We start from the raw sequence: 21660 nt of genomic DNA, 5'->3' as shown, positions 1-21660 counted from the left end.
GTTTTTCTCTTAACATTTTACAGGATCTCTATGTCACATATGTTGTCCATTTCCTTTGTCTGCATTGTGTATCATAAATCTTCAATCGAGTTTCTTTTTTGAGGACTTTTGGATGGAATTAACTCATTTTCATTGTTGGTGCAAGATTCCATCCATGAGTCTGACGGCTGCTTGGTTTAATTTAGAAGTGTTGAGGATTAGTACGTAGAAGATGCCAGATAAATACAACAATAGATGTTTTTATTGGATGTTACATTGCTCTGAATCTGTAACGGTTACACATCGTGAAAGCATGAATCAAGCTACAGTTGAACTAGATCACCATTATGCTATATATTGTTTTAATGCTACTGAAGTCTTGGATTATGGAACATAAAGACCTGAAGTTATAGTTGTGCAGAGAAATCAAAGGTATATGCAGATTTAAATATGCATATTTTGCTATAAATCATTCAGATGTATGGTTCAGTGTTTGCTACTCAATTTAATCTAACTTCTAAATAAGTATTAAGTAACTGCTGAGATTTGAAATGATGTACAGTTTGAATATGAGGGTCCAATATAGGAGTTTGTCAATTAGTTTCAGTTACAGAAACTAATAAAATGATTGTGAAATGCAGAAGGAAAGTGTTGCCTTGTCTTTCTTAGTCGGCTGTGAATGTTTTCATTCGAGATCAATAGTTTCCACTGATAAAAAAAAAGAAAATGATAAGACTGAGAAGGAGGTAGGTTTCTATTTATAAATATTTGAAAAGTTATTTATAATTGTTTATGTTTATTTTATTATTATTAGCAAACTTTGCTATCACTACAGACTTTTAGTTGTCAACTATTGTTTTAGTGGTCATGACTCTATGATAAAGTGCTTGACAAAGTTAGCTTAGGTAGTTTTCAAAAGCATTTTAAACAATGTTTTAAATATTTAAATTGTTCTATTTTCTTAAAATAATTTTAGTGGGATTTTACGTTTAAACAAAATACCATACCATGGGTTTTGCTTTATATTCCACCCGAACTTTAGTTTTTTTTTAAGTAAGAACAGTTCAAAAAGGAATTCCTTCTCATCATAAATACATAAACATCAATAACAGGCCAATCAACTTTAAAAACGTATGTCATTCTAGATGTCAAAAGGTAGGAGAGTCTATAAGAATGATCTTAAAGGGTCATGTGATTGTTTTCTATGCACATCTGACTGTAGATGGTGGAGGAATCTTTAGTTGAATGTGTGTATGTGGTATTAAAAGTGTTTTCCTCCATTCACAGGGGTTTAAAAAGTCTTTTTTGATGTGGATCACTTGGTTTTCTGTGGTTTTAAAACAACACTTGAGGAAGAGCGAACACAGGAGAAAGCTGTGGGCGAAATCTCCTGTGGCTGGATGTAGTTGTAGTCCAGACGCACGGCCACCAGAGTCGAGTCTCCACTGTGGCCCGGGTCGCAGATCCCTTCGTCGGGAATACTCCTGAGAAGTAAAGGCACATTACTCTTGAGTACGGTGAAAATAATCCTGAAAAGAATCTTTGAAATGTATTTTTATCTGTTGTGTTCCTTCAGATTTTCCTTGCAGATGTTTTTATGCATCATCGGTCGCGTCTGGATCTGTTCATACTTGTCAGAGTAAACAGAGACACTCCAGGTGTATATTGTGGATACAAATTATAGACATAGAACAAATGAGCTCATCTTTATGCACAACTCATTCGACCTTGTCTCGGTATACTTTTAGATGTGTTTGTGTGTTTTCCCTGTAAATGTCAACCCATCCTGTTTGTTAACATTATTTGTCTAATGCTATCATTAATTTGTTTTAAAGCTATAGAAATTTTCATAAATATAGACGGTTATTGTTCCATTTTCTACCATTATGTCAAACTTGTGTTTGCTTCTGTTGTTCTTGGCTCACATACATGGAATATCAGAAGTTTAGAAAGAAACATATTTTATTATTTGTGTATGACTGTTGTTTGTTTTGGTTTTCTTTCTCTATAAGGACATCAGGGAACAGGTAAGGACGTGATGCAAGTGCATGTGCAGGTCTTTCTGTCTTACTCAGAAAGTGGGATTGAACTGGAACAGGAGCGAGTTGGCACGAGTGTGACAACATCAGAGTTCTGACTTCCGTGGATAACTGGAGCGTGCAGAAAGTGGAATGCATCCTTAGCTCAGAGTTGGATTCCAGTTTCCCAATTGGAATTTTGGAGACATCTAAAAAAACCTTTTCATTAACATTAGGAATTACAACCGGATATTTCCCTCCTTGAATTCTCCTTGAAGCATACCTGTGTTATTCTTGAGCCTCATGCTTGGAACTATGTGTGTGCACCATTGAGTGACCTGAGAGTGAGTAGTGAGGTATAATCAGGCTTGAAATATGTAATGTTGTGTTTTCTTGTCGCCACGGCAACAATGTGTTGTGAATTCTTCCAATATTTTGTGGCTGGTTGTTCAAAATGAGGTGGTCAGCTGCTGAGATGTTGCTGTGATGTGGGACTTTCTTTGGCCACTTTTTCCCCCTTTGTGTTGACAAAATTGTTCAATTGTATTCAGTTGTTTGGCCCTGGAGTTTATCCCTGAGACATGCTGTCCCACGAACTGGTCACTTCCCTGTCTGTGTTATTTATGATGGGAGTGAATGTGGCTCGATGTGTCACGTCTATGAAAATACTCAATTACTATTACAAACATTTGTTTGGAAAAAAGTGATCATGAAGTCATTTAACTGTCAAGAGTTGGAAACAATCACCAGCAAAAAGAGTAATGTTCACTGCATGTATTATTTCACTCATCATAGTAATCATCCACTGACCTTTTCATTCTGGGGGCAAGAGTAACGGCTGGACAACGTACAGTCATGAGGTCACTCTCTTATATATACGATATACGATTCATATCACCAACAACACAATAGTGTCCTACTTTTATACGTCTTCAAATGACCTTGTATCTTGTATATGACATAACCTTTTGTCTTTCATCTTCAAAAACCAACCATGTGTTTGTAGAGGTTCTGTTAGTGGAAAAGATTCACACACTGATGCTTTCGTACCTGATTTTGTTGTTGTTGAGTCTGAGGAAGTGCAAGTTGGTCATCTCGTTGATGCCTGAGGGAACGGACACCAGCTGGTTGTGGTCCAGACAAAGTTCTACCATAGAGTGGTACGAGCCAAAGAATGACTCTGGTTCGATTCCCTCCCCATCAAGCTTGTTGTAGGAGAGATAGAGGTACTCCAGTCCAGGGTCCATGTGGGCGAAGACATAACCTTCGGATGAGTTGTAAAGGGAGAATTAGGGTTGTTATACAAACAGAACTGAAAAAACAATTTTGATTTATATTTCACTGTCTATAGTCTGTGTTTTGTTTCTTTATTATAAGTTTGTTAAAGGTGTCTCTCGGGCGTTGGTGTCGTGTGATGGCGTTGGTTACCTAATCGAGATTTAACCTACCGGGTATCCTCTCAATGTTGTTCCCCACCAGCACTAGATGGACCAGAGATGTTGGCAGATATGATGGAACCAAGTAGAAGTCATTGTTTGACAGGTCGATGGATTCAAGATTTCTGTCCAACAGAAAAAGATGAAAGGCCTCTAGTTAAATAAGAATGAAATCACAATCAAAATGATTGAGTCGTTCTGAAAGCTCAGCACTCATGATCGTAAATGCGTATATAACTGCTTTATTAGCGTCTAAAAATAATGTAATTGTGTGCTTGTAAAGTTAATGAAAACGTTCTGGATTGGCAACAGATTTAGTAGTTGGGAGGAAATGGTTGTGTTGTTGGATAAAAGTATATGTCGACTTCATTTCACTGACCTGTGCTGGATCCAGGCCATGGGGGCGATCTTGGTCTCGTCCAACCTGTTGTGTCTCAGAGAGACGACGCTCAGGATGTGGGTTTGATTGAAGACGTTCTCTGAGATTTCCTCTATTAGGTTGTTCTCCAGATAAAGTTCCTGAAAGGTGTATAAGGTTATGAGTTGGTTTAACTGACGTTAAGTTCAGTCTCGTCTATTTTTACTGTGGTTTTGAGATTTTATTACTTTTCTTTCTCTTGGTTTGAATTTAGTCTTATCCTAAAAGGTTGATTTTAAATCCATTTAATAACAATACGTGCTGATCTCATCACAAAAAAGATCAAGATAAGGAATGTAAAAAAAACTGAAGAATTATAGAGGACATTTATTGATGTTGGATCACGTTTCAGCCAGAAGGCATTCACATTTCTATTCTTATTGCTCTCCTTTAAGTTCTTGAAGGTCTGAAAGAAAAAAATATATTACGCATGACTGAAACTTAAAGGCCTTAATCGCATGCCAACAGGCAGGAAAAGAGTCGGAAAGCTGGAGAGTTTTAACAAGTGACAACAGACTCGACCGCAAATCAGTCAATTTTGTCAACATGGATTCAGTCGATGGAATTTTCTGCTAATACATTCAAGGTGATGGCTAACCAATTTAGTGCTCACATGACATATTCTGCAAGTATACACGGATAACTACTTTCAAACGGTGGTTAAAAAAAAAAAACAGAGATAAAACTTCAAACCAGATTATATGTTTAAGAGGTTTCCTCTTATTTTGATTACCGTCACAATGGAGAAGCCAGCGAAGCTCATCTCAGAGAAACCAACGCCACAGTCATTGTCAGATCTGATTTTCAACGCGGCAGTCATGGGGATTCTGCATTTTCCATGGTAGTTGGGACTTGAGCGCACCCACAGGATCTTTGCCTGTGGTCTATTGTTTTTGGAATTGTTTGTGGTCAACCATGAAACCATGATTGCACATTTACTTTACCAGTTTCTCAAGTTGGCTTAGAGTTTTTTTTTTAACTCTTAGTTTGCAATGACAAAAAGCTTGCCTTACTGCGTGCAAATTATTTTATGTACGATGACGGTATTCTTTTGATTATTGATAGGCAAACTGTAGATAAATGACTGCTGGACGGAAGTTTTTTTCAGTAAATTACTAAAGTAGTAGCATGTTTCACATGGAACTATCTATTAAGCTGAGTTTTGCCTTTTGACAAAATGTCAAAACATACAAAGAAGTCTCTCCAGGCTGTGCCCTTCAAGTTCCTGTCATTAAGTTACTGTAGACTGTAGTCTTTTTGATGACCTATAATGCAAGATGGCAGGGCTTAAGAACAAATCCTTATTTAACTGTGACCTCCTGCTCAAGACGAGACTGTGAATGTTATCCAGAATGGTGAACTAGCTTTGCTGCCTTCTGCGGTTTGAGCTGCTCTTGTGAAGGTGCAAGATCTTTAGAAAAGAGTCGCAGACTTCAAACTGGCTGGGCTGAAAGTGAAAGAGCCGCCTGCTGGTAATGATTAGCGTTCTCTGGAAAATAGGTTTTCACTTGCTACTCTTCGCTCACTGAATAAATATTTAGCTGATAGCGGAATAATTGGATCAAGGCTTCTTGAGTGGCGTCACTTCTTCTAGTCCTTGAGAAGGTATTTTGGCTGTCAGCATGAGAAAAGTAAAAACCAAACACTGCACATTGTATCCGTTCTTCGTATGAGCATTTACACCTCATGAAATCTGAAGAACAGCAGAACAATACACCTTTCTGTCTTCACCAAGGACTTAAGCTACTGCATCTGGTTGGCATTTCTCATGAAGCTTATTCACACTTTCCTTTTTTTGCCTTTAAATTTGTGTTCCTCTAAATCAGAAGCAGTTGTCCTCAACAATAGCCGGCCCAGATAGAAACCTTGAATATTTCAATAAGTTTTCGTAGTTTACTGACGTATGCAAGTCTCGCAGCTTTCAATCGCCACCTTGTCTCTTTATAGCATTAGTTCATTTCCTTGTTCCTTCACACAAAGCAGACGTTGATCTGATTTATTGAATCTGCAGGGAAAATCAGTAACATTAGTGTGTTAAGTACTTATGCATGTTCTTTATACTGGCAGCTTCCCAAGTTTAAAAGTCTCCTGTCTGCACTTTGAGGTAAAGATTCGGACAGATGATGGGTGGAAAAAAAAGTTTGACTACATACCAGCAGTGAACCAGGGAGCCCCTGAGGTACCGTGCGGAAGTGGTTTCGTCCCAATCTGAGGTACGATAGTTGGGTGAGTGGAGAGAAAGCCTCGGGATCCACATTTCCCTCGCTCAGCAGGTTTCCTTCCAACTCCAGAATTACAAGACTGCTCAGATCTTTTAAGATAGAAACAAAGGGAATCTTTCAATTAGAATTGTAGGAACGAAAATTTTTGTTCTATCTTTCTATATTGTTAAGGTATTATGAATGGAGCGCAACCAAGCTCAGGATTCTCACCTCTTCACCACCTGATCTATGTTAAAACAGTAAGAAACCATCTTGAATAGATGAAGATAACGCAAGTTGAACATCTTTACTTAAAGCTGTACCTCGGAAATCATTTTTATGAATCCTCTGCAGTCTGTTTTCACTGATCTTCAGCTCTTGCAGGGTGGAGGGGAGATTTGAAGGTACGATCTCCAGAAGGTTTCCATCCAAATAAAGGCGCCTCAGCATCTTCAGACCCTGATGTAGACACACATATTGGTATCTTCATTTTTCAATTGCCAATATATGGTTTGTCTGACCACTAGATGTTCTCAAATGATCCAAAATAATAGGTTATAGTAAGTATTTGTGATGCCAAGTGTTGGTGTACCAGTTGCCCTGTACTGAAAGAAGAAAGGTATCACAGATATTACTAACTCTGGTTGTGGCTAGGATCCTTGTGTCTCTGGTTTGACCACTCAAGATGAAACTTGTATCAGTCCCACGTACCTTAAAGGCGGCGAGATCAATCCCTGCTGATGTCAGTTTGTTTTTCTTGAGGTTAATCCATTCCAGGTTGGGAATACCGTTAAAGGCTTCTGCCGGAATGTTGGTGATGTTGTTTCCTGAAGGGAAGTTTGAGTCAGTTTACAGTTGCTGTGACAAGATTTCTCCAACTGTTTGTCTGTGTTTGGTTTGCCGAGGTAAACGTTGGCGGTCAAACACTGTGGCTTGTAGACGTAATCACTCCCTCTGCATTTCAACCTCCACGCGATGAACACCCGAACGAAAGTTTTATTGCGACAGGCCTACTTCTTTGTCTTCCATTTCTCGCTGGAGATTCCATTACTAGGGAGTCAGAGATTTTGATTATCATTTAACATTATCCCTGTAACTACAGGAGAATTTAATTTTCCATTCTTCCATTGTTGACATTGTCTTTCCTCCATCGATACGAACCCTGAATCAGACACTGGAAAACAGTAGCTAGTCTTATCTGGAAAAAGGATTAGATGGTTACGTGTGTTTCAGAGGTACAACATGATATTTCCACGTTTGTTTTTCACAGTCGAGAACAGCCTGTAGCTGTTCTGTTACTTCTCTCGTAATACAAGTCTATTGTTCTGTTAAGACCATTACCGTATTCACTGATCCTGAAGAAATTCACTTTCCAGGTGTATTACTTTTTGTAACTCGTTGTTGGCGCAAATCTCTGGCATTTCAGCAAAAGTAGTCATTTCTCCAGCATTTCTAACTCAGCTGAACCTCCCCCTGAATTCATCGACCCAATTTCCGTGACCTGACCAAGACATTTAAGGCTCCTTAAAGTCTGAGGTTGTGGTTCTTATAGGAAGAAAATTTGGGGAATATAAATGTATGTGAGACTTTTGATACCTGGACCCACGAAAATAAAAATAAATTAAATAATTATATTATGTATATTGCGTAACCTAATACTCCAAACACTCCTGAAAGGTTTATACAAGAATAAACCTCTTAACTAGTAAAAATGATTAACGCAGTCTCTATATGAGACCATCTTTTTGTAGACAATACTTGTCTACTAATACTTGTAATTGCTGAGATACTTTTTATGTACTTAACCCTTTTTTTTTGCCGGTCATGTAATATCTAAAGGTCAGTCTGTGTAAATCAGGCAGACGTTAATACGGTCCATGTTGCAAAAATAGATTTATCGCCTGCTCTAGTTGATGCATATTTCCTGGAACTAAAAAGTCAATGCTCGAGAAAAGGTTAGTCTTTGAATACTATTTTTTTTATTTTTTTTTATCTTCAATACGAGTTACATCTACAGTGCAAGGTAACAAGACTTTTTACGTAAGAATAACTACCTAAAATGACTACAATCTGATAGTTTACATCTTGATGACTAACCTCATATTCCTAACCCACTTATCTCCGAGAAGCCTTTATTTAGGAAGGTAAACAGGAAGTAGATCTGCTAAACACTCTAAGGTTGGTAGTACTCGTACGTTTTCGGATGAATACGACAAAAGAGCTGTGAAAATACTTGTCTTGGCTTGAACAGGATTGACAGACTCTGGTGTGACTTTCATATGGAAGCTACAGTTTTGTCAGCACCTGCTCTGCATCAGTCACTCACCTTCCAGACTGAGAGATTTGAGTTCAGGGATGGAAAGAGGAGGGAAGTAGGTGAGTTTGGCGTCGTCACATGTCATTATGACATCAGAGATGTCACATCCTGGAGGAAGAAAAGCTCTGTTCACGTAAAGCACTTCCCTCTCCTCCTCCTCTTCTCCCTCCTCATCTCCCTCCTCATCTGCATCTACTTCCATCTGCTTCAGCTCCTCCTCAGTGACCTGTGGAGGTCCTGGAATGGGTGCTGGCTCTGTTGGCTCTTCCTTTGGAGGCATCTGGAAGACGTCCCCTCTCAGCCAGACCTCTTCTTCCTCCTCCTGTTTTTCTTCTTCCTCCTCCACTAGTGCCAGCAGCTCCTCCCTCAGCATTTCCTCTTGTCTTCTCCTCTCTTCCTCTAGCTTTCGTTCTTTTTCTTTTGCTTCCTCCTGTCTTATTTTTTCCTCTGCTTGTCTTTTCCTCTCCTCTTCCTGCCTCCTCCTCTCATCTTCCTCCAGCTTCCTCCTCCACTCTTCCTCCTCCTTCGCTATCTGCCTTCTCAGTTCCTCCTCCTCGATCCTCCTCTGCTCTTCCACTATCTTCCTCTGCTTGTCATCCTGCTCTTTCCTCTGCTGCCTCCTCTTCTTCCTGGCCTCGTCTCGTTTCTTCAGGCGCTCCTCCTGCTCGCGGTGCTCCTCTTCCTCCCTCCACAGGATGCGCTGAATCTCCTCGGGCGTCAGCGGCTTGACGGGCTCACTTGGGTCGTTGGGCACTGGGGAGTCACCAGAGAGGTCAGGGCTGAGGTTGGGATCTGGGGTGGGAGTACCGGGGCCCGCCAATCAGGAATGGAAAAAGAAATAGAAAGAAGGAAGGATAAGTGGTGAAGAAAAGAGAGATGGAGAAAAAGTAAACTAAGAGGGAAGTAGATGTTGACAGTAGACGGATGGATAGACAGAAGGAAAGCCAAAAAGAAAGTTGTGTTAGTGTCCAATTCCCTCTTTTGTTTCAAACAGACAGATCACAAGACGGACTGGTTTATTCTTCTATAATGTTCAGTTCACATAGAAGCTTCTTCCTGTAATTTAAATGACTTTAAATTCAGGCTGCGTAGTGAAAAATGGCCGCAAGTGTCTCCACACCATTTTTCACCGAACTAAACCAGCAAACACTCGACCTACTGCGACAGTTCAGCATCTGCAGCTCATTGTGGAGATACTTGCACGGTTTAGATGAACATTATGACAAAACTATGATTGTCTTTTTTTCAAGCATTATAAACTGAAAAAAATCCCAAAACAAAGGTCGGATACAAAAAGAAGATTTTATCCTGTTCTCGGGTTCTTTTGTGGTACTGACCGAAATGCTTCAGTAGTACCGAGTATCGAAGCGTTTCGATACCCGTGCTTGATCAAAACTGGATAATGTGTGTATTTTCATGAAGAAACATTGATAATTGATAAGACAGAGATCATCAGACACTTTTGTTACTTGTTAAAAAGTGTTTTTGGAAGTCATTTGTTGTGTGTTTTATCTGCAAAAAAATAGCTTGGAGTGGACATTTTCCAACTCTGAAAAATTAACTCAAGATTTGAATTTTTCTATATGTAATGCAATTTTTCCGTCTTTTATAATTGGTATCGGAAAAAGTATAGTATATGAACGCTACATTTGTGACCTATAAAGGTGTTTATAGTCAGATGAGGAACAGACATCATTGATGTCTACAGTTTACAAGGTTAAAATTTGATTTTAAACACCTTTATAGGTCAAAATGTAAGTAAGTGAGTAAGTAATTTTTATTTATATAGCGCTTTTCCAGACCAGAGTCAAAAAAAATGTAGCATTCATATACTATACTATATACTATAAGATGTTGAATTGCTGGGATCTCCTTATCCACTATAGTCTTACTTCAACTGTAAAGTGTCTTGAGATAACTTTGTTATGATAAGACACTTTAAATAAAATTGAATTGAAATTGAATTGAAATGTTTAGGGAAAAATAAACTTGAAGATACACTGAGCCACTGAACATTAAAAGACTTTAACAGAAAAGTTGTTCTGACTTCCACTTACATTGTTAAACTAAATCCCACAAAGGGCCAAACTATTTTCACACCCTAGAGGCTCCGGCTTTAACTGTACATATTTCAGAGACTAGTTTTGTTTACACCTCGTAGCTGTATATCGCAGTCGTGCTCATCCATCATCGTAGCTGCGTGTGAGAACCAGCTCGAAACTCTGTTTTCCTGCCACCATGTAATTACAACGTGGATGAGGCTGTGAAACATTTCATTTAATGACTGTGATGAAAGTCTAAACTCCTTCTTAGAGCGTCCTTAAGCTGACTCTACTAATTTGATCATTTCACCAACACAATGAGCCTGTTTTTGTGCTTTTACAGAAATTAAAAATAAAATGGAACCGACAGCTTGAAGAAAGAAGGCTAGGGATTTCAAAACCTAACATGTGGTGTCTCCAAACACACAGCCTGGTTAACGTGTTGATATTGTGTGTTGAATAAAACAAAAATGTGTTTCTCACATTTTTCACGGCCATGGCAGGAATGAAGAAGCAACATCGAGGGGCAATTGAGATGAGAATCTAGAATAATGTTATGTTCTAGGGGTGTCAACGTCTACATGTGTAAACGGTTACACAGATAATGATCACAAACATTTGAAAAAAATCAACAACGTCTTTCTTTTACTCTCCTCTGTTTTCTTATCTCACCAATACTTACTGAGCGAATTTGCTGTTGACCAATGAGACGTTGAGAGTGAGTCGTGTCAATAAAGTTTTGAGACTTTGACAGCGATGACTCACAAAATTCTATGAACAAATAAAAAAAAAAAAGGGATACGACAAGTACAACAATTGATGCATTAGGGCATATTTTACTGATAGAGTTTAAAAATTTTGGAATTTACAAAATAAATATTGTGTAATGTGTTTGACACATTTAGACCTTAAAAATTATCTTGCCGTCAGTAAGTAAAAACAGAATTAATACGTTGATTTCTTTTTGAAAATTAAAGTATTTAAATCTTGCCTTATAGTATTTAAATTTAATGTAGTACCTATTCATAATGAGGACACAAGAATATGTTTTTGTTTAATAACTATTGGAAAGGCTTTGCTGTTATGGGATTAAGAGGTGTCTGAATGTAGACAGAACCCTCTTGTGGTTATAATGTGCAACTGCGATTGAAAGATCATCAATCATTGCCGTGTAACCAAAGCTTTGACTACACATGTAAAAAATAAACGTTGACACCTCCGTTATTATGCCATAGATGGGACTATTTTACGATCACAAATAATTGTGAAGTGTCATTATTGCGTCAGAAGTATCGTCTCTGGCGCCCCCCGATGTTGCACCATGGCGTCGCCACATGTCGTGTTTCTACCTGGCTCCATGCAGACGGGGCAACACTGCCCGTCGGGCGTGAAGGACGCCAGGCAGTCGAGGACGGGACAGGGGGTCTCGTCACAAACCACCCGCCCACTGGTGCACAGGCAGGTCACACACAGCTTCGGTGACCAGACGGCCTGGTCGTACATGGTCAGGCCCTGGTACACACACTGGCCCTGCTTACCTGAAACACACAATCATTGTCGGTTAGTTGTCGTCTAAGAACACTGTAGTCTTTATTTTTATTTATTTTTTTAGGATATTTTGTTTCCCGTCACATTGTTCATGTCGTTTTGATTATGACTATACTTGGTACAATCTCTTAAGGAGTGTTAATGTTGTGTTAGATTCTTACAACACAAGCCTCATGAAATTACCTTTGTCTTCAGGCTATACCCAGAAAATACTCTGCTTTTGCTTCAGAGTGAAACTCAAGTAGAAATATTTCTTGGCAACTTCAAGTACATGTTCAAATGTTTACCCATGTATTGCATGATGTTAATATCCATTTAATGGTGGGTCTTAGATAAGTAGATAGAATTACTTTATTAATCCCTCTGAAGATCTACCTTCGGAAAATTGGGTTTTCAGTTCGGTACAGCAAGTTTAATAAGAACAAAAACAAAGTTCCAACAAAGTGCAAGAATAAAGAACATAGATCAAAAGAAATAACACAAAGAGGATTCAAAGGAAAAAAAGATACAAAGATTGACATAGAACTATCTTTTCACTTCACTCCTGCCCCCAAAACTCAGAATTAGATAGTCTAATTACACGAGGAATGAATCAGTCCCTGAGTCTATTAGTGTTGCATCATGGGAGGAGCATTCGTGCTCCATCTGCTTCTCTGCTCACTGATGACAGTGTTGAGAGGATGATGTCATCACCCATGATGGACAAGTAGTCTTTTAGATAACTTTAATTCACCTCAACTCTTAATCTCTAATACAATGTTTTTCCAATATAGTTAAATTTAAAATCTACAAAGTTTTAATGTTTTGTTTTTTTGTACACATTTTTTAGAAAGTTATTAAAAAGAAGTTATCTCGAGACACTGTTCACATATATATTGAATATATATATAAAGTTAAATTAAGCATTATTTTTAGAAGGTTTAATTCATTTTATTTAATTTTTTTCCAGCATTATTTATTTCTTGTTCTTGTTGCCCCTGCAGGAAACACCTTCTCCTTCTCTGCTCTGTCTCATGAAGAACTAACATGAGGAACTAACGTGACAAGGGCGGTCAAGAGTGATGAGTTTTTCATTATTTGCAGTCCATGACTGCATGACCTGTTCTGGAGGAACTGAGGGACTCCTTCACGGAGCTTTGTTCCGCATGGCAAGTCTTCACGAGCAGTGAGACAGCTGGGAACACAAACACATCGCTGACAGATTAGAATCGCTTCCTGGTTCTCGGGGAGGTCCGGGTTCGGGGCTGAGGTGTGGGTCGCACAGCTGCTGTAATTGTTGTGTGTCTGCTGCTGGGAAGCCTGTATTTTACCATCAAAACCAGACAAAGCAATGGTTTGTCCCGCTCCCTCTCCTCCCTCTGCATTAACCTCACCTTTCAATACACATCTGAGAGCCGGACCGGGTCACGGCTGCTCTGAGTCAGGAGGAAAGACCTTAAACCACTATGATGCGGCAGGAAGAGGCTCTTTGTGTCTGTCCCGTCTGTCATCTCTGCTGCTAATGGCATGTTCTTTGTCACCGGGAGGTAGTTAAGAGGCTTTGCTTCTCTTTCTTAAACACTGTCTCTCTCTCCATCGTGTCCATCTTTGAGCGATGAGACCGACAACCCTGTCATCTGGAGCTTTTCCCTCCTCAGGATATCGTCTAATGCTGGAACTTTAGTGTCTCGTGAAGCTTCTGGGAGACTTGGACCATCAACTGTTCCTCTTCAATCAGCGATCGGTTCTTCACGCAACACTTTCCATTCAAGAGACTGACTCTGAGTCAGTTCAGTACACAGTTCTAATTGGACCTGACGGGTTGTTGGAGCAAAACCCATATTTTAAGGAGGCAGTGTTTGAGTCTGTGAACAGCAAGAGAACTGAAATGTTTCAGTCTTAACTACTGGTTGCTCATAGTAGTGTGAAGATGAACAAAGTGTTTATCGTCAAGAATCTGTGATACACTGTGTATCACGCTACAGGGGAAACAATACGATATATCGTTATACTGTAGTAACAAGTATATATTTGAGGTATTGTCCAGTACTTGACTTTGGTGTTGTGATGGTGTAGTAACAAGTATATATGTGTAGTATTGTCCAGTACTTGACTTTGGTGTTGTGATGGTGTAGTAACAAGGATATATGTGTAGTATTGTCCAGTACTTGACTCTGGTGTTGTGATAGTGTAGTTACAAGTATACATGTGTAGTATTGTCCAGTACTTGACTTTGGTGTTGTGATGGTGTAGTAACAAGGATATATGTGTAGTATTGTCCAGTACTTGACTCTGGTGTTGTGATAGTGTAGTAACAAGTATATATGTGTAGTATTGTCCAGTACTTGACTTTGGTGTTGTGATGGTGTAGTAACAAGGATATATGTGTAGTATTGTCCAGTACTTGACTCTGGTGTTGTGATAGTGTAGTTACAAGTATACATGTGTAGTATTGTCCAGTACTTGACTCTGGTGTTGTGATAGTGTAGTAACAAGTATATATGTGTAGTATTGTCCAGTACTTGACTCTGGTGTTGTGATAGTGTAGTAACAAGTATAAATGTGTAGTATTGTCAAGGACTTGACTCTGGTGTTGTGATAGTGTAGTAACAAGTATATATTTGTAGTATTGTCCAGTACTTGACTCTGGTGTTGTGATAGTGTAGTAACAAGTATAAATGTGTAGTATTGTCCAGTACTTGACTCTAGTGTTGTGATAGTGTAGTAACAAGTATATATGTTTAGTATTGTCCAGTACTTGACTCTGGTGTTGTGATAGTGTAGTAACAAGTATATATTTGTAGTATTGTCAAGGACTTGACTCTGGTGTTGTGATAGTGTAGTAACAAGTATATATTTGTAGTATTGTCAAGGACTTGACTCTGGTGTTGTGATAGTATAGTAACAAGTATATATTTGTAGTATTGTCCAGTACTTGACTCTGGTGTTGTGATAGTATAGTAACAAATATATATTTGTAGTATTGTCCAATACTTGACTCTGGTGTTGTGATAGTGTAGTAACAAGTATATATTTGTAGTATTGTCCAGTACTTGACTCTGGTGTTGTGATAGTGTAGTAACAAGTATATATGTGTAGTATTGTCCAGTACTTGACTCTGGTGTTGTGATAGTGTAGTAACAAGTATATATGTGTAGTATTGTCCAGTACTTGACTCTGGTGTTGTAGTATTTACAGACCACATGACTCTTTGTTTTCAAACCAAAATATGTCCAAACATCAGCTTTAAAAGCTGCTGGACTCACTGTATCCTCTCATCCTCACTCCCAGGATTTAATTGTTCTTTTAGAAAATAAAGTAATCTCATATTAACCATGAAATAAATATGTTTTTAAAGATGATTTGAAAACCTTCCCTATTATTTCCGAGACATGAACATAGTATAAACACTTCAGGTCAACATCAAGTTATTGGTTCAAACTCTCTGGAAACTGTGGAAGATTTCTTTCCCCCCAGTTTCCTGCTGTCATCGCACAGATATTCGCTGTGACCTGGAGCCTCAGCTGCACTGACCTGGAATGACGTTGTAGCTGGAGAGCTCGTCCTGGATGCTCTTGTAGGATTCCAGGAACAAAGTGTCTCCTTGGATGTCTCCGGGGTGGACCGGAGTTCTGGCCCCATGAACCCGTCTGACTTTTTGGTTCTTAGACCGACCGGGTTTGATTCGCCCGCGACCTGCATGAGAGTCGCAGTGTTGTGTTAGAAACCATAACATTATGACCACTTGTCTGGCTCCGATGGTTCAGTTGGTAACAAGAAGTCTACAGTTCTAGAGTTCAACGCAAAACAAATCAATTTTTTCAGGTAAAATATTTGAGATATATATTTGTCTTTGAGGCTCCTGGTAGAATTTCAAGTCTATTATAATGTAGTATATTCTGCACATGTTTTATATTTTGTCATTTGTCTCTTAATAATCATAAATCAAGACACAAGGTTAATCATCGACTCTTTGTCCACCTTTTATTTTATTTTTCAACAAGATTACATTTTACTTCTTACACTATTGAATCCACCTCCAGTGTCATATAATTTATTGGATTGTTTTGTTCATTTTAGTTCTATTTCATATACTGTTAATATAAATGTATTATATCCTCGGACAAACTTTCAATAGTATTTTTAACAATAGTGTTACTAGGACGAGAAATATTTATTTATGTCAAATGACTCTCGTTTTAACTTATTTTAGTTGTAGGTTAAATATTTAACTCATAATACTTGAAACTATTGATGTTCAAAATGCTTATGTGTTGTATTTTTTTAGTTAGTCTTTTTTTACTCTGGCATCGCAAATGAAAGTAGTAAAATGAAACGAATGAAAATTTAATTTATTTAAGTTCTTAAAAAGATTAAATTATGTTTTACTTTTTTTTATTTTTTCATTTTTACAAAGGTCACATATTTTACCCAGTTACATACATACATATATAAATTATATTTTTTCTTATAATTTTACTTTTAAAAAGTCCCTGCCTCTTACCCTAGGTGACTGGGATAACCTGCCACATCCCAATTAAGGTTATGAGCAGTGAAGGATGAATGTATTGACAGGAGTGTGTACTGGAGCATCAGTTCCTCAGGGGTTACCTTTTAGAAAGTACTCAACTGTGCATCTAAACAAATATTAAGAGTCAAAAGCACGAGTAGATCTTCTACCTTCTGCATCTTTCTTCCTCTTGTTGCGATGTCTTGTCTGGATCTGAGCCTCTGAGGCCACGAGTGTGACGACCAGCCACAGACAGGCCACCACGAGCCACCGCCTCATCCCTGCAGGAACAACACAAGCCTCAGTTCTCCTCGTGGAACTGCTCGGTGTCATCTTGAACATTCGTGTCGCTGCAGCAGAATGATCACGAGTCGCCAACACCTGAGACACTCACCTGGATAAACTGCTGCAGCGCCTCAAACAAGCTGACAAATCCTACTTGGACTGAAAGACCTGTGACTTCTTGTCCTGGTCCTCATATAGGTAGCTAATGGCCGGTTCCCTCCCTGTGTGTGTGAGTGTGTGTGTGTGCGTGAGTGTGTGTGTGTGTGTGTGTGAGTGTGTAACGGGGAGTCTACCAACAGCAGTCCTGTCATTATTAAAGTTGACATGAATACACACCTGATAATTGTGTCTCCTGTGATCTGCTTCAAACTGAGCAGATTCTCCAACAGTGTCACTGAATGTGAAAGCACTGGTGCATGATGGGAGGTTTCTATCTAGGCAAACATAAAGATACTTAAAGGTCAACTACTGATCAACTCTCATGACATGTAGTAAATGTTCTTCAAGATGCAGTAAGTTCCTCATCATGACCATATTTTGAACTTATTACTTTATAAAGTTGCTCTGAAATCTGGACGAACAAGAGGTTACGAGAGTCCATTATGACATAATAATGGATTCACTCCTCCAGCCAGCTGGAATCATGCCCCGCTTTGTTTATAAAACGAGACCCTTGGCGGTGGAGACTTCCGGGATTAATAACAAGCGGTGACAAGTCTCCATGCTTGACCAATCACAGCAGAGTGGGCGTGGTTATGGTCAACAAGATTTCATCTCCAGAAAGAAAGATAGATATTTTTAATAAAAACTTTTACTGCCAGTCTTTTAAAAACTTTTTTTTTTGTGGTGACATTAAAGAGAGTATGAAACGAAAAGATATTCATAAAAATGAAATAAATTACAATATAACGTCAATAAATGTATGTATAGTTATTTAGTGATCTAATAAAAACATTAAATCAATAAACACTAACGATCAATAAGGAAGTACATGTATGGTCACATGATCACGTCTGAGATGAGATACTGAAGTTAAAGTACTTTAAATTATTAAGTTCATCCATCAGTTTATTTTCAATGTACGAGGCACTTTTCCAAGAAAGAAAAGAAAACGTGTACTAAGTTTGCTGGTGTTCTCTACCGCCCCCTTGTGACCTCGAGCGGTATCACAGCGACCTTCATTTCGTCCTCGCTCACATGACTTCATTCTCGCCGTCGTTGCTCACTTTTTCCCTGCGAGTGGAAACATTTAAGATCCTCAGACTGAAGGTCTGACCCTCCCTCTCTCCCCCGCCTCACCCCGCCTCACCCCGCCTCACCCCCCTCCCCTCGGCGTCCACCAATCACAACGCCCGGCGTAAACCCCAGTGTTCTGTGTGTTTGGATAGAAGAGAGAGAGAGAGAGGGAGAGAGAGGGAGGAAGAGGAGGAAGAGGAGGGCGATGGAAACTATTCTCTGTCTGGAGGATCAGGCTCAGATGGAGAGACCTTGAGGCTCTGCTGAGAGTGTTTGAAAATACTTGACTATGATCTGAGCTAATTCATTTATTCAAGGTTGTGTGTCTTTATTCTTGGTCAGTGGACACTAGTGGACACTAGGGGAGGAAATGTGAGTCATTTTGAAGTCGTTGTTGTCTCTTCGGTGCTCAGAGGATCCAGAACTTCCTTCACAGGTTCATAAGTTTTCACTCTTGTCAGGAAGTTTTCTAGAATCCTCTCCGTCTTGTTGTTTTTAGAGAAATGACTGAGAAGATGTTCGGGTCGAAGGAAGTATTGTTACTTAAATATTGCAGGGTTTTGTTCACAATAATGTACCAGCATCGGCTTTTGTTGGTTTTTGTGTTGCAATTAAACTTCTGGCCGCTAGATGGCAGCAGTCAAAAATGTCGTCCACAGCTAGAGTAAGAATGAAATCCTGGAGAAGACTGGGGACGAGAGGATACAGTGAGTCCACCAGCTTTTCAAGCTGATGTTTGGACATATTTTGGTTTGAAAACAAATGAAAGCAGTTACGACTTCGTCAAGAGTCATGTGGTCTGTAAATACTACAACACCATAGTCAAGTACTGGACAATACTACACATATATACTTGTTACTACACTATCACAACACCAGAGTCAAGTACTGGACAATACTACACATATATACTAGTTACTACACTATCACAACACCAGAGTCAAGTACTGGACAATACTACACATATATACTTATTACTACACTTTCACAAGACCAGAGTCAAGTACTGGACAATACTACACATACTGTATATCATTGTTACTATACTATCACAACACCAGAGTCAAGTACTCCACAATACGACACATATATTCTTGTTACTACACTATCATAACACCAGAGTCAAGTACTGGACAATACTACACATAAAAACTTGTTACTACACTTTCACAACACCAGAGTCAAGTACTGGACAATACTACACATATATCCTTGTTACTATACTATCACAACACCAGAGTCAAGTACTGGACAATACTACACTTGTTACTTCACTATCACAACACCAGAGTCAAGTACTCCACAATACTACACATATATTCTTGTTACTACACTATCATAACACCAGAGTCAAGTACTGGACAATACTACACATATATACTTGTTACTACACTATCACAACACCAGAGTCAAGTACTGGACAATACTACACATATATACTTGTTACTACACTTTCACAACACCAGAGTCAAGTACTGGACAATACTACACATATATCCTTGTTACTACACTATCACAACACTAGAGTCAAGTACTCCACAATACTACACATATATTCTTGTTACTACACTATCATAACACCAGAGTCAAGTACTGGACAATACTACACATATATCCTTGTTACTACACTATCACAACACCAGAGTTAAGTACTGGACAATACTACACATTTATACTTGTTACTACACTATCACAACATCAGAGTCAAGTACTCCACAATACTACACATATATACTTGTTACTACACTATCACAACACCAGAGTCAAGTACTCCACAATACTACACATATATACTTGTTACTACAATATCACAACACCAGAGTCAAGTACTGGACAATACTACACATATATACTTGTTACTACACTATCACAACACCAGAGTCAAGTACTGGACAATACTACACATATATACTTGTTACTACACTATCACAACACCAGAGTCAAGTACTGGACAATACTACACATATATACTTGTTACTACACTATCACAACACCAGAGTCAAGTACTGGACAATACTACATATATATACTTGTTACTACACTATCACAACACCAGAGTCAAGTACTGGACAATACTACACATATATACTTGTTACTACACTATCACAACACCAGAGTCAAGTACTGGACAATACTACACATATATACTTGTTACTACACTATCACGACACCAGAGTCAAGTACTGGACAATACTACACATATATACTTGTTACTACACTATCACAACACCAGAGTCAAGTACTGGACAATACTACACATACATACTCGTTACTACACTATCACAACACCAGAGTCAAGTACTGGACAATACTACACATACATACTTGTTACTACACTATCACAATACCAGAGTCAAGTCCTCGACAATTCTACAAATATATACTTGTTACTACAGTATTACTATATATGGTATCATTGACTGTATTGTATCAACACATTCTTGACAATAACAACGACTCTCGTCCTGATCTGATCTGTCAGTCAAGAGTGTCAGTCGTGAAGGTCGAGGAGACGTAGATGAAGGTCAAACATTCAAGTCTCTCTCGGATCTTTGCATCGAGTCTGAACCTCCTGTGGATCGACTCGAGCTCAGCAGGGCCCGGAACCAGAACCTCATCGCGCATGGATCGGATTAAAGTCCGATCCAAGATTCCTGCTCCAGAACGCATCCAAACAAGCCTGTTCTTGATCAGACCCGGTTCACCGTCAGACACGTCGCCTCCGTGTCGTGAAGTCGATCATAGAAGTGATGTTTAAAGAACATAATAACAGCAGCAGGATGACGGACAGCTCAGGGGGCGGAGCCCAGACAGACAGACGTGAACTCTACTTTACCAGCCGTTCGATGGCGCCTCAAGAGTCCACAACCTTCTTCCTTCCTCCTCCTCCGGGTCCTCAGGAGCTCCAGGAGAGTGTGATGGACCTGTGTGTGTGTGTGTGTGTGTCCAGGATGGTGTGTGTCAGAGCACGCACACTTGTGTGGAGTCGCGCCGACTAATAGAAATGAAAAAGCAAATCCAGAACTTGTACCTCGGCCAGGACAAGAACGGGCGAGAGAGAGAGGAAGCAGACCGAGGAGAGAGAGCGAGAGAAGACGAGTGTCTTCATGCAGGACCTTCAGAGTTTAGACAGAATGTTACGATGGGCAGAAGAAGACCCCCGCACAGAGGTCAGAGGTCACTGTGAACATGGACATGTGTTGCACAGACGTGTGATGATCCAGAGGGTTTAGAAAAACATTGAGTTTGAAACATTCAAAACAAACATGTTGAAGTTTAGCAGTGTGTTGATACAATATATAGTGATAGTGGAGTAACAAGTATATGTGTAGTATTGTCCAGTACTTGACTCTAGTGTTGTGATAGTGTAGTAACAAGTATATATGTGTAGTATTGTCAAGTACTTGACTCGTGTTGTGATAGTGTAGTAACAAGTATATGTGTAGTATTGTCCAGTACTTGACTAGTGTTGTGATAGTGTAGTAACAAGTATATATGTGTAGTATTGTCCAGTACTTGACTAGTGTTGTGATAGTGTAGTAACAAGTATATATGTGTAGTATTGTCCAGTACTTGACTAGTGTTGTGATAGTGTAGTAACAAGTATATATGTGTAGTATTGTCCAGTACTTGACTCTGGTGTTGTGATAGTGTAGTAACAAGTATATGTGTAGTATTGTCCAGTACTTGA

General features: G+C 39.1%; 2 protein-coding genes across 5 annotated transcripts in view; one reads left to right on the top strand and one right to left on the bottom strand.

Moving 5' to 3' along the window:
- The window catches only part of cenpp (centromere protein P), a 71632-nt gene that overhangs the window by 43749 nt on the left and 6223 nt on the right, over positions 1-21660 (top strand). The gene's annotated exons all lie outside the window — the stretch shown is intronic.
- Positions 213-21063, bottom strand: ecm2 (extracellular matrix protein 2, female organ and adipocyte specific). Of its 4 annotated transcripts, none has more exons than XM_087801662.1 (12): positions 20806-21063; positions 16619-16729; positions 15473-15634; positions 11761-11949; positions 8379-9161; positions 6764-6879; positions 6376-6511; positions 6005-6162; positions 3813-3952; positions 3446-3558; positions 3048-3261; positions 213-1463 (listed from the first exon to the last, which is right to left on the bottom strand). In XM_087801662.1, the coding sequence occupies exons 2-12, from the start codon at positions 16725-16727 to the stop codon at positions 1295-1297; spliced, it is 2289 nt and encodes a 762-aa protein (XP_087657788.1). In that variant the 5' UTR covers positions 16728-16729; positions 20806-21063; the 3' UTR covers positions 213-1294. The 4 variants fall into 4 exon arrangements, with proteins under 4 accessions (XP_087657788.1, XP_087657789.1, XP_087657790.1 ...); XM_087801663.1 differs by having other exon boundaries at positions 8379-9122; XM_087801664.1 differs by lacking the exon at positions 11761-11949.

Source organism: Callionymus lyra, chromosome 10 (genome assembly GCF_982586985.1).
Source record: "Callionymus lyra chromosome 10, fCalLyr1.hap1.1, whole genome shotgun sequence".
Classification (NCBI taxonomy): domain Eukaryota; kingdom Metazoa; phylum Chordata; class Actinopteri; order Syngnathiformes; family Callionymidae; genus Callionymus; species Callionymus lyra.
The sequence above is the reverse complement of the archived record's forward strand: the minus strand, read 5'-3'. Positions and strand labels throughout refer to the sequence as shown.